General features: G+C 39.1%; 1 protein-coding gene across 2 annotated transcripts in view; it reads right to left on the reverse strand.

The window, feature by feature from the left end:
• Positions 1–8,590: 8,590 nt before the first annotated feature.
• Positions 8,591–13,997, reverse strand: part of Hnf4g (hepatocyte nuclear factor 4 gamma) — a 139,763-nt gene continuing 134,356 nt past the window's right edge. For both annotated transcript variants that reach the window (XM_040741404.1, XM_040741403.1), the window contains one exon: positions 8,591–11,350. In XM_040741404.1, coding sequence (XP_040597338.1) covers positions 11,229–11,350 — 122 coding nt within the window. In that variant the 3' untranslated portion in view covers positions 8,591–11,228. The remainder of the gene's footprint in view (positions 11,351–13,997) is intronic.

The raw sequence follows: 13,997 nt of genomic DNA on the forward strand, positions 1-13,997 counted from the left end.
GATCCATGTTTATCGCCTTGTACAAAACTTAAGTCCAAATGGATCAAAGATCTCAACATAAATCCAGCCACACTGAAACTTTTAGAAGAGAAAGTGGGAGATACTCTTCAATGAGTTGGTACAAGAGACCACTTCCTGAACATAACACCAGTGGCACAAACACTGAGATCGACAATTAACAAATGGGACCTCATGAAACTGAAAAGCTTCTGTAAGGCAAAGGACACAGTCAACAAGACAAAAAGGCAGTCCACAGAATGGGAAAAGATATTCACTAACCCTACATCTGACAGAGGGCTAATCTCCAAAATTTACAAAAATTCAAGAAGCAAGTCTCTAAAACACCAAAGGATCCAATTAAAAGGTGGGCTACAGAACTACATAGAGAATTCTCAATTGAGGAAGCTAAAATGGCCAAGAGACACTTAGCCATCAGGGAAATGAAAATCAAAACAACTCTGAGATACCATCTTACTCCTGTTAGAATGGCTGAAATCAAAAACACCGAAGACAATTTATGCTGGAGAGGATGTGGAGAGAGGGGAACAATCCTCCACTGCTGGTGGGAGTGCCAACTCGTACATCCACTTTGGAAATCAGTATGGAGATTCCTCAGGAAAATGGGAATCAATCTACCACAAGACCCAGCAATTCTGCTCTTAGGCATATATCCAAAAGAGGCAAATTCATACAACAAGGGTATCTGCTCCACTATGTTCATAGCAGCATTATTTGTAATAGCCAGAACCTGGAAGCAACCTAGATGCCCCTCAACTGAAGAGTGGATAGAGAAAATGTGGTACATTTACACAATGGAGTATTACTCAGCAGAAAAACACAATGGAATCTTGAAATTCACAGGTAAATGGATAGCACTGGAAGAAATCATCCTGAGTGAGGTAACCCAGTCTCAAAAAGACAAACATGGTATGTACTCACTCATATATGGATTTTAGACATGGATCAGGATAGTGCCAGTCTGCACTTCCACTGATAGAGAGTCTGGGAAACAGGAAAGAACCTAAAAGATATGCATAGTACCCAAGAGAAGAGGAAGGAGGCTAGATCCTCTGAACATATGGGGAACACAGCGAGGGGTGGGGGGAGTGGGAGCTGGGAAGAAGAGAGGGGGAGAATAGGAAGAGAGAGTAGGTTATGGGGGAACAGGAAGGTTGAGTGGGGGGGGTAGAATAGAGGGAAGAAGGAATCATAGGTTAGAAGACAGATCAGGCACCAGTGTGACCTCTAGTGATCTAAAGGTATGACACCGATTGACAAGCTAAGCAATAGTGCAGAGACCACCTCGAATGCCCATTCCTGATAATGAACTTGATGCCTATAACCATCCAGGAGCCTTCATCCAGTGACTGATGGAAGCAGAGGCAAACACCCACAATTAAACATTGAACTGAACCCAAGGAACCCAGTGACACAGAGAGAGGGGTGATGAGCAAATTGGCAAAGAATGGGCTGGCAAAACCAGCAGAGACAGCTGATCTGAACAGGGGAGAGCTCTTGGACCCCAGACCGACAGCAGGCAGGCCAGCATGGGACTGATCCGGTCTCCCCAAATGTTAGTGTCAGTGAGGAGGCCTGGGCAACCTATGGGGCCCTGAGCAGTGGATCACAGACATCTGCCTGCCTCTGAAGGTGTGTGCCAACACTGCCTGACCCAGTTTCCATTATTTTGTGTGACTTTTTGTTGATATCTAGCTCTAATCCATGATGTTTAGATAGGATGGAGAGTTTTATTTTGATGTCTTGACTCTGTTAAGACTTGCTTTATGTCCATGTATGTAGTTAGTTTTGGCTATAGTGGATATAGTTCCATGAGCGTCTGAGAAAAGGTGTATTTTCTTGTGTTTGGGTCAAATATTATGTAAATATCTGTCAGGTTCATTTGGTTTATAACTATACTCCCGAATTTCTCTGCTTAGATTTTGTCTGGACAAACTGTCTGTTAGAGAGAGTAGCGTGTTGTAGTCTGGCACTATCAGTGTGTGAGGTCAATATGTTATTTAAGCTGTAGTGGTGCTTATTTTATGAACTTGGGAACCCTTATGCTAGGTGCATAGAATTTAAGAATTGCTGTATCCTTTTGGTGGATTTTTCCCTTAATGAATATTTAGGGTCCCCTATTTCTTCTGATTAATTTTGGTTTAAATCTATTTGTTCAGATATTAAAATAGCCACACCAGTTTTCTTAGTTCCATTTGACTGGAAAATCTTTTTCTGCCTTTTTACCCTGAGGTTATGTCTATCCTTGATGTGTAAGTTTTTTTTGATAGAGCAGAAAATGGATAGTGCTAATCATCTAGTTTATTAATCTGTATCTTCTGTTGATAAAATAGAGACCATTGATAAAGGGGTTTAAACCGGTGTTTTTTGATTTCTTTTATTTTTGTTGTGAGATGTGTGTGTGTGTGTGTTTGTGTGTGTGTGTTTCTCCATTTCTCCTCTTTTGATTTGCTGGTCTGGGATTATTTATTCCTTGTGTTTTCTTGGCTATGATTAACTTCCTCAGATTGAGGTTTATCTTCTAGTGCTTTCTGTAAGACTGGATTTGTAAACATGGAATGTCTTATTTTCTCTACCTATTGTGATGGAAAGTTTTTCTGGGTATAAACGTCTGGGTTAGAATCTGTGGTCTCTTGAAATCTGTAGCACAACTGTCTAGGCCCTTGTGGTTTTTAGAGTCTCCATTGAGAAGTAATGTGGAATTCTAACAGGTCTGTCTTTTTTCATTACATGGCATTTTTTCTTTGCGGGTTTTAATATTCTTTATTTGTGGATGAATGAAGGTGAATATCTTTTAAAAGAAAGACATTCTAATGTGCAGGGTCTACAATGATGTTCCAGGGGGTCATAGAAGACTAGAACTGAAGGGCGTTCTTCATTCTTATGGTGCAGAAGAAGAGGGATGAATGATTAGAAAGCAGGTAGAGGGAAGTAGATTCTAGAATCAAATTTGGTGGGTGGGGGAGACAGAAACCAGAAGAAATATATATATATATGAAATCTTAGAAGAGTGAAATCAGCAGCATGCTTTGAAACAGCTAAGTTCCTTGGAAAGAATCTCATTTATACCACTTTTATGGTTTTAGCATCAGGCCAAATCAACAAAAAATAAAAAAAATGAGAACCTGACTGTTGTTAGGTATGGGTGAAGCAGTTTGATGTAGATATGAGGAATAGGTGCTTCATCTGCAAGGATCTGAACCAGGCCATGGGTTGAGGACCAGTTGGACAGCAAGAAAGGAACAGAGAGAGGGAACAAAAAGACTATTTGGGGATCCAGAGTCCAAGAGGCCAGAGGGATTGAGTAACTTAAAAGGCAAAAGCAGCTAGAAAAGGGAAACCTACTCTAGTCCGTGAGTTGGAGAGTCAAGGGTAGGGATGTCTACCAGGATAGCTTTGCAATATAGACGGTTGCTTTCACAAAGAGCTGCAGTCTCGGCTCACCTATTAAAGAACTTTTGAGTTTTATGAGCTAAAGCCTTTAGTGGGAAGATTGATGCCCTCTTGGTTTACTTCACACTGTCCCAGCATAAAAGAGGGGGTTTCCCATTAAAAATTGCTGTCACTTTTCAGCATATGCCCTGCCTGCACTATTCATGCCACTGAATGAGTTGTTTCTTGTGTTGAAAATTCCTTTATCTTATAATTAGATAACTAACTTTAAATTCATTTTTTAAAGTTTTCAAGACATGGGCAGAAAGAATGTAGAATTTTTTGACAAAATATCACAAGAAATGGACCTTAGCCCAGTGTCTGATAGAATTCCTGTTCCTCTCTTGTACTAGATGTTTTCCTGTTGGTGTGATAATACACTGACCAAAAAAGCAACTTGAGGAGGACAGGGTTTATTTGGCTTAGATTTCCATGTCACAGTGCATCATAGAAGGAAGTATGGACAGAACTTCAAGCTGAAGCAAAAAGCAGAAACCATGGAGAAAATCTCCTTACTGACTTGTGTAGGGAGAGGTCTAAGTACCTGTAGTGCTTACCATGCCCATTTGGGTGTGTTCATAAGTATGTAGAATGAACCGGTTCTAAAGCGCTAAAAAGACCTAGGGGGAAGAGACACTTTCTCTTTGGGTTCCGGTTTTGGCCTGGAGAGCAGCATGTGGACCTTTGGTTCTCGGCTTTCTTGGCTTCTCATGTAAGTGATTTCTTCCTCAATAAAATATCATAACATTCTTCTTTTGTGTATCTTAATATTTCTACATTATACTTGCAATTTATAAAACCCAGTACCACCTGATCAGAAGTGGAACTGTCAACAGAGGGTTGGATATCAATCATTCTTCAAGAAAATACCCCACAGACATGCTCACTTGCCATTTTGATGGAAGCAAATCTTCAGCTGACATTCCATATTTAGGTAACTCTTGTTTGTGTCTAATTGACACAAATTAACAAGCATTTCTTGATGCTCATGATCAAGACCTCCAAGGTCAACATTTCTCTTAACATTCTTTCCTTCTGACATCCCATCCAAATGGTCCAATGTGCTCTGCTCACTGTCTATTCAAGTTCTTTGTTAGCTTGATATCCTTGTTAAGGTTGTTAGTATTTAGTCATTTGTGCTGGCCTGCCTTTGGAGTTCTGACAGGATATGACCTCAGATGCTAACACTAAGACACTAAGAACACCATCTGTGCACATTCACTATGCTCCCTTTTACAAGGGCCCTGCTCATCTCCCATCCCCCCTTCCTTTCTCTCTCCCCCCTCCTCTCTCTCTCTGCCTCTCTTTCCTCTCTTCCATTACTCCTGTCTCCCTCCCCCCTGTTCCCCCCATTTTATGATCCCTTTTCCCTAATAAAAAACTCTGTTGCGTGGTGTCTTTTCTCTGGAGTTGCATTTGGTTTGATGAAACATCATGACAAAAGCAAGTTGAGGAGAAAAGGCTTTATTTGGCTTTCACTTCTATATCACTGTTTATTATAAACTGGAGTCAGAACAGGATCTCAAATAGGGTGTGACCCTGGAGGCAGAAGCTGGGGCAAAGGTCACGAAGGAGTGCTGCTTACTCACTTGCTCAGCCTGCTTTCTTATAGAACTCAGGACCACCACCAGCCCAGTGATGGCACTGTCCATAGTGACCACCCTCCATTAATCACCAATTAAGAAAGTGCCCTACAGGCTTGTCTAAAGCCCAATCTTATGGAGGAATTTTTCAACTGAGACTCCCTCCTCTAGCTTGTGTCAAGTTGATTTAAAACTAGCCAGCATAGCGGGGCATTCCAAACTCTTCAGTATTCACTTTGCAAACCAGTTCAAAAGACCTAAGAGCCATATAGCCATTCACTCCCATGATTCATGTCTAAAATCCATATATGAGTGAGTACATACCATGTTTGTCTTTTTGTGACTGGGTTACTTCACTCAGGATGGTTTCTTCTAGTGCCAGCCATTTCCTTGCAAATTTCAGAATTCCGTTGTTTTTGCTACTGAATAGTATTCCATTGTGTAAATACACCACATTTTCTCTATCCACTCTTCAGTTGAGGGGCATCTAGGTTGCTTCCAGGTTCTGGCTATTACAAATAATGATGCTATAAACATAGTAGAACAGTGTGCATCTTTTGGGTATATGCATAACCATGGAATTGCTGGGTCTTTCAGTGGACTGATTCCCATGTTCCTGAGGAATCTCCATACTGATTTCCATAGTGGCTGTACAACTTGGCACTCCTACCAGGAGTGGAGGAGTGTTTCCCTTTCTCCACATCCTCTCCAGCATAAACTGTCATTGGTGTTTTTTATTTTAGCCACTCAGAGTTGTTTTGATTTGCATTTCCCTGATTGCTAGGGATGTTGAGCACTTTCTTTAGTGTCTCTCAGCAATTTTAGTTTCCTCTATTGAGAATTCTCTATTTAGTTCTGTAGCTCACTTTTTAATTGGATCTTTGGTGCTTTGGAGACTTGCTTCTTAAGCTCTTTGTAGATTTTGTAGATCAGTCCTCTGTCAGATGTGGGATTAGTGAATATCTTTTCCCATTCTGTGTGCTGCCTTTTTGTCTTGTTGGCTGTGTCCTTTATCTTGCAGAAACTTTTCAGCTTCAGTAGGTCCCATTTATTAACTGTCGGTCTCAGTGTCTGTGCTACTGGTGTTATGTTCAGGAAGCTGTCTCCTGTACCAATTCGTTCAAGGGTACCTCCCACTTTCTCTTCTAACAGGTTCAGTGTGGCTGGATTTAAGTTGGGGTCTTTGATCCATTTGGACTTAAGTTTGTGCATGGCGATAGACATGGATCTATCTGCTGTCTTCTATATGCCAGAATCCAGTTATGCCAGCACCATTTGTTAAAAATGCCTTTTTTTTTCCATTGTATAATTTTAGCTTCTTGGTAAAAACCAAGTGTTCATATGTATGTGTGTTAATATCAGGGTTTTCTATTCTATTCTATTGGTCTACCTGTCTATTTTTGTGCCAATACCAAGCTGTTTTCAGAAATATAGCTCTACAATAGAGCTTGAAGTCAGGGATGGTGATGCCTCCAGACGTTGCCAATCCCACTGCCAGAGAGGCAGGGAAACAGGAAGGACCCTAAGAGAGATATACATGGTACCCCAGAGAAGGAGGAATGAGTCAAGATCTCCTGAGCATATTGGGAGCACAGGGTGGAGGAGGGGAAAGGGAGCCAGGAAAAAGAGAGGGAGACAAGAGGAAGGGAGAGAAGGACATGGGGGAGCAGGAAAGTTGAGTTGGGGGATGAATAGAGGAGAGCAGGATGAGAGATACCATAATAGAGGGAGCCATTCTAGTTTGAGGGAAGATCTGGCACTAATGAGAACTCCAGAGATGTACAAGGATGACACCAACTGGCAAACTAAACCGTAGTAAAGACTACTTTAAATGCCCCTCCCTAATAATGATTTGGATGACTCTCTTACATACCATCCTAGAACCTCCATCAAGTGACAGATGGAAACAGAGGCAGACACCCACAGCTAAACACTGAACTGAACTCCTGGAACCCAGTGAAAGAGAGGGAGGAGTGATGAGCAAAGGGGTCAAGACTGGGCTGGTGAATCCCAGAGAAACAGCTGACCTGAACAAGGGGGAGATATTAGACTCCAGCCTGATGGCTGAGAGGCCATCATGGGACTGATCCAGACCCCCTGAATGTGGGTGTCAGTGAAGAGAGTCAAGCAATCTATGGGGTTTTGGGGTAGTAAATCCATATGTATCCCTGGCACACATGGACTTTGGGGACCCATCCCACAATGAGGGATGCTTTCTCAATCTGGACACTTTGGGGAGGGCCTGGGCCCTCCCGGGAACAAAATGACAGACTCTAGAAATCCCACATGGAGGGCCTTACCCTCGCTAGGGAATGGGGTGGGGATTGAGTGGGGTGCTGGGGGGGCCTGGGAGGAGGGAGTGGGCGTGGAGGTGAGGGAGAGGGAGCTGGGACTGACATGGGAAGCAATCTTGTTTCTAATTTAAATATATAAAAAAAGTGTAAAAAAAAAAAGAACCATACAGCCAGGCTTGTCACAGCCTGGTGCCACAGCTTGGCACCAGTTTTCTACACCCTCATTGCTGTGCTAATGTACTCTTTCAGCAGCAACTTTGAGAAGGAAGGACTGATTCTGGCTCACAGTTTGTGGTTACAGTTCACCTTGGCAGGGAACCATAAGCATCAGAACGTGAGGCAGCTGCTTACACTGCAACCATTCATGAAGAGGGAGCAAGGAGCGTGCACAGGAAGCCTTCCATTTTGAAATGGAACCCAGGGAACTGTGCTGCCTGCTTTTAGGGTTGCTCTTTTCACCTCAATCAACCTAGTCTAGATGATTCCTCACAGGTGTGTCCAGAGGCTAACCTATTCCGATGATTACCTATCAGGTGTGCAAAGAGGATGACCTATTCCATGGAACCCCTCGTGTGTACAGAGACTAACCTAATCCATGGAATCTCTCTCAGGTATGCCCAGAGGATGACCTAATCCATGGAATGGAGTGTTTCCCAGGTGTGTCAAGAGGTTTGCCTCTTGAGTGATTCTAGGTTTTGTCGATTTTATAATCAATATTAATCATCACATTGGCCATCATAATTTATAAACTTTATACCCCAAATGCATAAATGTAAATACCTCGATGTAATGGTTTGAATTATATGTCCACCCCTTTCCCCACTGACTTGGGTTTTGAATAATGGGTCCCCAGTTGGTGGAACTGTTTGAGTAGGTTTTGAAAGATTTGCTGGAAGAAGTATGCCTTTTGCGCAGGCTCTGAGAGTTTAAAGAGTCTCAGCTTTTGGCTTATTCTACTTCATGGCTACTGTTCAGGATACAGACTTGTTACTAGAGGGTCATGCCTGCCACTATGCCTGCTTCTTCCTCTACTACCATGGTGAAGGACTTTGATCCCTCTGGAACCAAAAGCCCAAATAAACTCTTTCTTCTATAACTTGCCTTGTTTTTTGTGGTTGATCACAGAAATAAAAAAGCAACTACTATGTAAGGCTAGCAATTTATATACTATGGTATTCACCCAGGATATTTAGGTCATTTCAGGGCATCTATGTCAATTACTGGTACCAAATCAGAAATCAAACACAGCTTTACAAATAGAGGTATATATAAGAATTATCTTTTCCCTCAGAGTCTAAGTCTTTCAATACTAGGAGATGAGCTTTTCTTCCTCCAGTGAAACACAATGAAAACATGATGGACAATGTATTTCTAAAATTATGATAATAGTTTTAAATACTGATGAAGCATCCCATTTTAGCTATATTTTCTCAGTTTTTATTTAGAAAGCTCAGTAAAGCAGGCATCACAGTTTAGAAATATTTTAATCTCACTGTAATCCAACATTTAAAAAACTACTCATTTCTGATTTTCAACAATGAAATTTATAAAAATAATTTTTGCATTTATAAAATGAATTGATATATCACAATAAATTATTTATATCTATCACCTGAAAAAGTGTATTATATAAAAGCAATGACTTTTCTTAACAATATCATGATAATACACTGAAAATATCAATTTTTCTTTGTCTACCATTTCTGGTAGCTTGACATATAAAAATACTATAGTACAAATTCCCTGGCCATAGATATTAAGACAAAATTATTAGCAATAATTTCTAATTTCTCCTTAGTAAATCTTTACGAGTACATTATTCACAACAATATAAATTTTATGATTTTTATTCTAAAATTATTTTCTATGGTCTGAATGCCCATATGTCTCCTCATTTATGTTTCAAGGAAGCCAAATGTGTGATGTTATGCAAAGGCGGGATGCTAGCAGGTGAAGAGGTCATGAGGGCAGGCCTTCATGAGTGAGAATGGTGTTCTTGCAAAAGTGGTCCCCTGAGAGCTCTCACAATCGGCATCTACAGATCAGAGAGAGAATCTGATAATTCTTGCTCTTGGGCTTTGTTATGAGCAGAACTATGAGAAATAAATTTCCATTGTTTATTCTTCCCAGCATATGACATTTTGTTATGGTGACCAAGATAGAGCATATTTTTCTTGTAGGAGAATAACATTAAATAAGTAAATAAAAACCTACAGATGATATTTGTACTCATGAAATTTAGTAACTTACTTATTTTGTGAAACAAGAGTAATATTTCAAAATATAAGAATTAAGGAACCTTCCATCTCCTTCTCTCTCTCTTCCTCCTCACTCCACCAACACTATATTTTAGTTTCACAAGGATAATAGCATTTGAAGAAATACAGTTGGCTCTGAGAAACTGCTGATAGTTGTCATATTACTTTACTTTTAGAGCCAAGTTAGTTAATATTAAAATGATCTTTGCACTTGTAGGTAGGTGGAAATTATGACTCATAATCAGAGAAACTGTGAAGGTCCCTGGAAAAACTTTAACCAAAATCTTGCAGCTTCAGATGCTTTTTTCATTTGATATGTGCTCAATTTCGTCTACTTAAAAAATAATATTTACAATTTCATATTCAACAATTTCGACTACTTCTGTAAATATGAGAGGAAAAAACAAGAGAGGCAAGAAGAAAGAGAGTAGGAGCCATTGCTGCTTCATGAGGTGTCCTATCATTGATGATTTTAAAATAAACACAAGGTGTGGGTAATCTTAAGTAGTTGGGGTACTTCTCAGTCTAGAAGTAGATGTTCAATATATTCCTTTGTTGCGAAACTTCCTAAGTCATCAAAACAATCTAGTGTACTTTTCATCATCTTCAGGGTTTTAGGTGAAGATGTGAGGATTGCAAAAGGTACAAAGCTGGTTTCTTGTCCTCGTTGCAAATACTGTAAACAGTTTTGTACTTGTTAGCCTCTACGAGTGCTATGGCAAATACTATTCCATGGTCTGTCCCTGTATATTATTAAAACCACACTGTAGACTTTCATGTGTTGTTTTCTTACCCAGTCTCATTAAAGCCAACCAGAGCTGGGTTGGCACAAATGTGTTCAATATAATTTCTCACAGAGTTGTGGAACTTTAATTAACACAGGTCCCTATAGAAAGACTCTCATGGCTTCCCGGAGAGCTGGTGTGGGGATGCACTAAGTTCTAATGAATGCCCTTTTGGTTGAACCATTGTTTAGTATGTCTTTGTTTTACTTTGGCTTGTATCCTAACTGAAAAAAGCAACATGTCTTCCCTTAGCTTAGCTCTTCAAATAAAGTCACATTGCAGAGAACCAGTCATCCTTAAAATGGCTTTAGTTCTCTACATTTAACATAGAAACATTTTCTGCAGGCAAAAGAAGGCTCTGATGTATTATCCTTCAAAGAGACGCTCTATTCTACAGCTACTGTTCACCTTTTCCAATCTTCAAGTTTACAATTTATTCTTTAAAATATTTGCTTACTTTTTATATTACCTAGTATTTCTAATCTACTTTTATCCAAAAAGAACACTTAATTCTACATTACATCACAACAAAGCAATTATTTACAGATTTAAATTAACATTATGAAAAAAAATGAAAGCCATACATAAGATCCCAGTAGTTTGGGCACAGTGCAGGGATAGTTGGAAACAATACACTATAAAACAACTTCAAATTGAAATATACATACGTTGCATGTGAAAGCTTGACTTTACAGCAACAATAAACATAATGTGTTTACAAACAAGAAAATAGGATACCACCTTACAACAGCACCATGAAGAAGCCTTGACAAAAAGTTGGCAAAAGTACCATCCTGAGACATTTCAAGACCAATGTGTTTCACGTTTACACAGTACCATTCAGAAGCAAGCACATTCTCACAACGGCTTTTGTTTAGAGAGGGGCTGGTGTGAAATGACGGAAGCTTGATTTGCAGTGATTTTGTAGTGTTCTTGTCCAGAGCTCTGAGGTGGGGAAGGGAGTGGAGTTTCTGGAGTTGCTGAAAAGGAAGCACAGAATCGTGTATGTAATAGCAGTCACGCTGCCTCACCACACAAAGTCCTACATAATGGCAATATTCATTATTATATTTTGAGTAAAAGGTTACATGTAGACTATTGATGCTTATAATGAATTATCAGGCCACTGACATACTAATGGCAACGCATCCGCCCTCCCTTCCCAAATACAGCTAACCAATGATAGGTGATCATGCTAAGCAATCTGTTTTCACTTCAAGACGTTCCAAGAAGTAGAAAAAGCAATCTTCATAACATCTGCAGTCAAGATGTGCATAAAACTATAATATAAGGGGCTTGTATTTGACTAGTTCATACATATGAGATGATCTAAAAACTAAAATTCAGTTATTTGCAAGACTTTTGAAAGCCAAGCCACAGTCTGTAGCCTCTCCAGCACCCTAGTTTGTTGCTTCACAATCCTATTACAATTGAGCTGGCCTGATCCTTCCCTTTCAATGCTAAGAGCAAGTCTGCATAATTGAATAGAAAGCAACTAAACATAAAAAAATTCAATTGAAATTTTTTGAAACATAGTTTGAATATTTTATTGTATAGTAAAGTATTCCTTCCTATCATGAAATTTTGCCATATTATAAAATAAAATCTATTATATTCTTAAATTTTAGAAAATAGAATATTTGATAAAGCTAGCAGAAAACAAAACATTTACTCACATTCTGAACTTATAGATTTTTCAGTTCTTAAAGAATGCCTATGAAAACAAGAGCAATCTCCTTTGGGCCTTTGGGCTAGTGTCCATTAATACCTTATATTATTGCTAAGTATGGATTATCAGATACTGCAAAAATGGCATTTTTAATGTTGTTTGGTTGAAGAGAAATAGAGAAAATGGTTTAAAAGTTTTAGGGATCTTCCTTAAAGACCAAGAAAACACTGACTTTTTAAATTGGTGTTTAACCTCTGTCTAGCTTTGCATGTAGTACAAACGGGTTCAAGCAAAGTCAATTTTTCCTTTACAATCAAGTCTCATACCTGTGGCTCTGAACAAGACAGAAGAATGGAAGTAGTGATGAGGCAATTCTTAAATGCTGAACAGCAGCATTTTAAAGGTGAAGGAATTTACATCCAGTCGAGTTTTCAAACTCTGTCACCTGGTGCCTAGGATGCTTAATGTGTTGCTAATGTGTTTTAATTTCTGAGTTTATAAATAACAAGTTTCCAGGGGACAGAATTCTATAGCCTTTCTGGCATTGTGTTGGGCAATCCTTCTCTCTGTCCATTAGTATTTATGAAATGAAATATAGAATTACAAGGGGATGAGAGAGTGCAATAGATGGGTGAACATTATTGAAATTGTTTATACAGATGTGTTTATATATCATAAATACATTATTTTTCAACATACTTTCTAACAAAATGTATAATTTAAATGGATCATATTATTTTTAGCATGTATAGTTTTTCCTGACTTATTTTTGTTTCTGAAACTATCACTGGTGCCAATAAAATATATGATAATAAAATATCCATCAGTGCTTATTTCTGAAGGGCAGAATGATAAGAGACCATTCTGTGACCTCAACTTTCCCTGCCATAGACTAATAGTCTAGAGGAACTCCCAAATGGTACACTAACATTATAATTAGTTATTAAAGAATATGGTATATTCAGTAGGAAATGCAAATATGCATAAATTATATCGCAATAATTAAAGCCAGTGAAGTGAATTAGCTTATTTGGTATTGGAAAAAGATAGATGAAAGGTAAATTATGGATTAGTAGGTAGAAATTCATAAGCAATGATTTTGTTTTGTTATGAGGCATTTCCCTCAGGTTGACAGCTTAGCCTCCAGCAGCTGGTGCTTTGGAAGTGGTGGAAACTTCAGCCTTGCAAGTAGATCTCTGGGCAGTGTCGCTGGAATGTGACTTGTTCCTGTCCTGTTGCTATCTTTTGTTCTCTGCTGCTTGGCTGCTGGGAAAGGAGAGCTCTGCTGCACCAAGCCCTGTCTTGTAGAATTTTCATAAGTAGCCTCATCTTGTACAATTATTGTATGCCAGAATTCTAGTTACCACAGTTTAGTTAAAATGTACTACTCTTTTAACAACATGGTTTAAAAATCCAGTCACCATGGATTTTTATGTCTCTGTCTGTGATGGGTCACTGACATCTTTTATTTAGTCTAGGCAGATGACACAGTGTGTGGTTCTCTTATTTCTTATCCCTGCAATGATAAACTCAGGTATCCATTTACAAAAAAAAAATGTATAATTGACAGGAGAATTGACGAGCAGTGATGAAAATCAATGAGGAAACAATAAAGCCAAAAACAGAAATTCAAATCTACACAGGACCATAGCAGAAATAGCTCTGCAGACACTATTGCTATTCAAAGTATAAACGTGCATCTAGGAATTTAGCGAGAAATACTTGTCTGTGTAAGTGAAGGAAATGCTGTTGATTTACAAAAAGGAAAAAAAAAAGAAAAGAGGAGCCATGAAAGGGAAAAAAAAGTCCTGATAAATAAATTTTCACAGCTACTTCAGAACATTGACCATGGAAAAGATAAGATGCAGGAAGCTAATTCAAGCTTCTGAAGGGGTAAAACCAAACACCATGAGGGCAAAACATTTCCTTTCTGTCAGGACACGGTCCAGGAATAGAAT

Source organism: Mesocricetus auratus, unplaced genomic scaffold, assembly GCF_017639785.1.
Source record: "Mesocricetus auratus isolate SY011 unplaced genomic scaffold, BCM_Maur_2.0 Super-Scaffold_6730, whole genome shotgun sequence".
Taxonomy (NCBI): domain Eukaryota; kingdom Metazoa; phylum Chordata; class Mammalia; order Rodentia; family Cricetidae; genus Mesocricetus; species Mesocricetus auratus.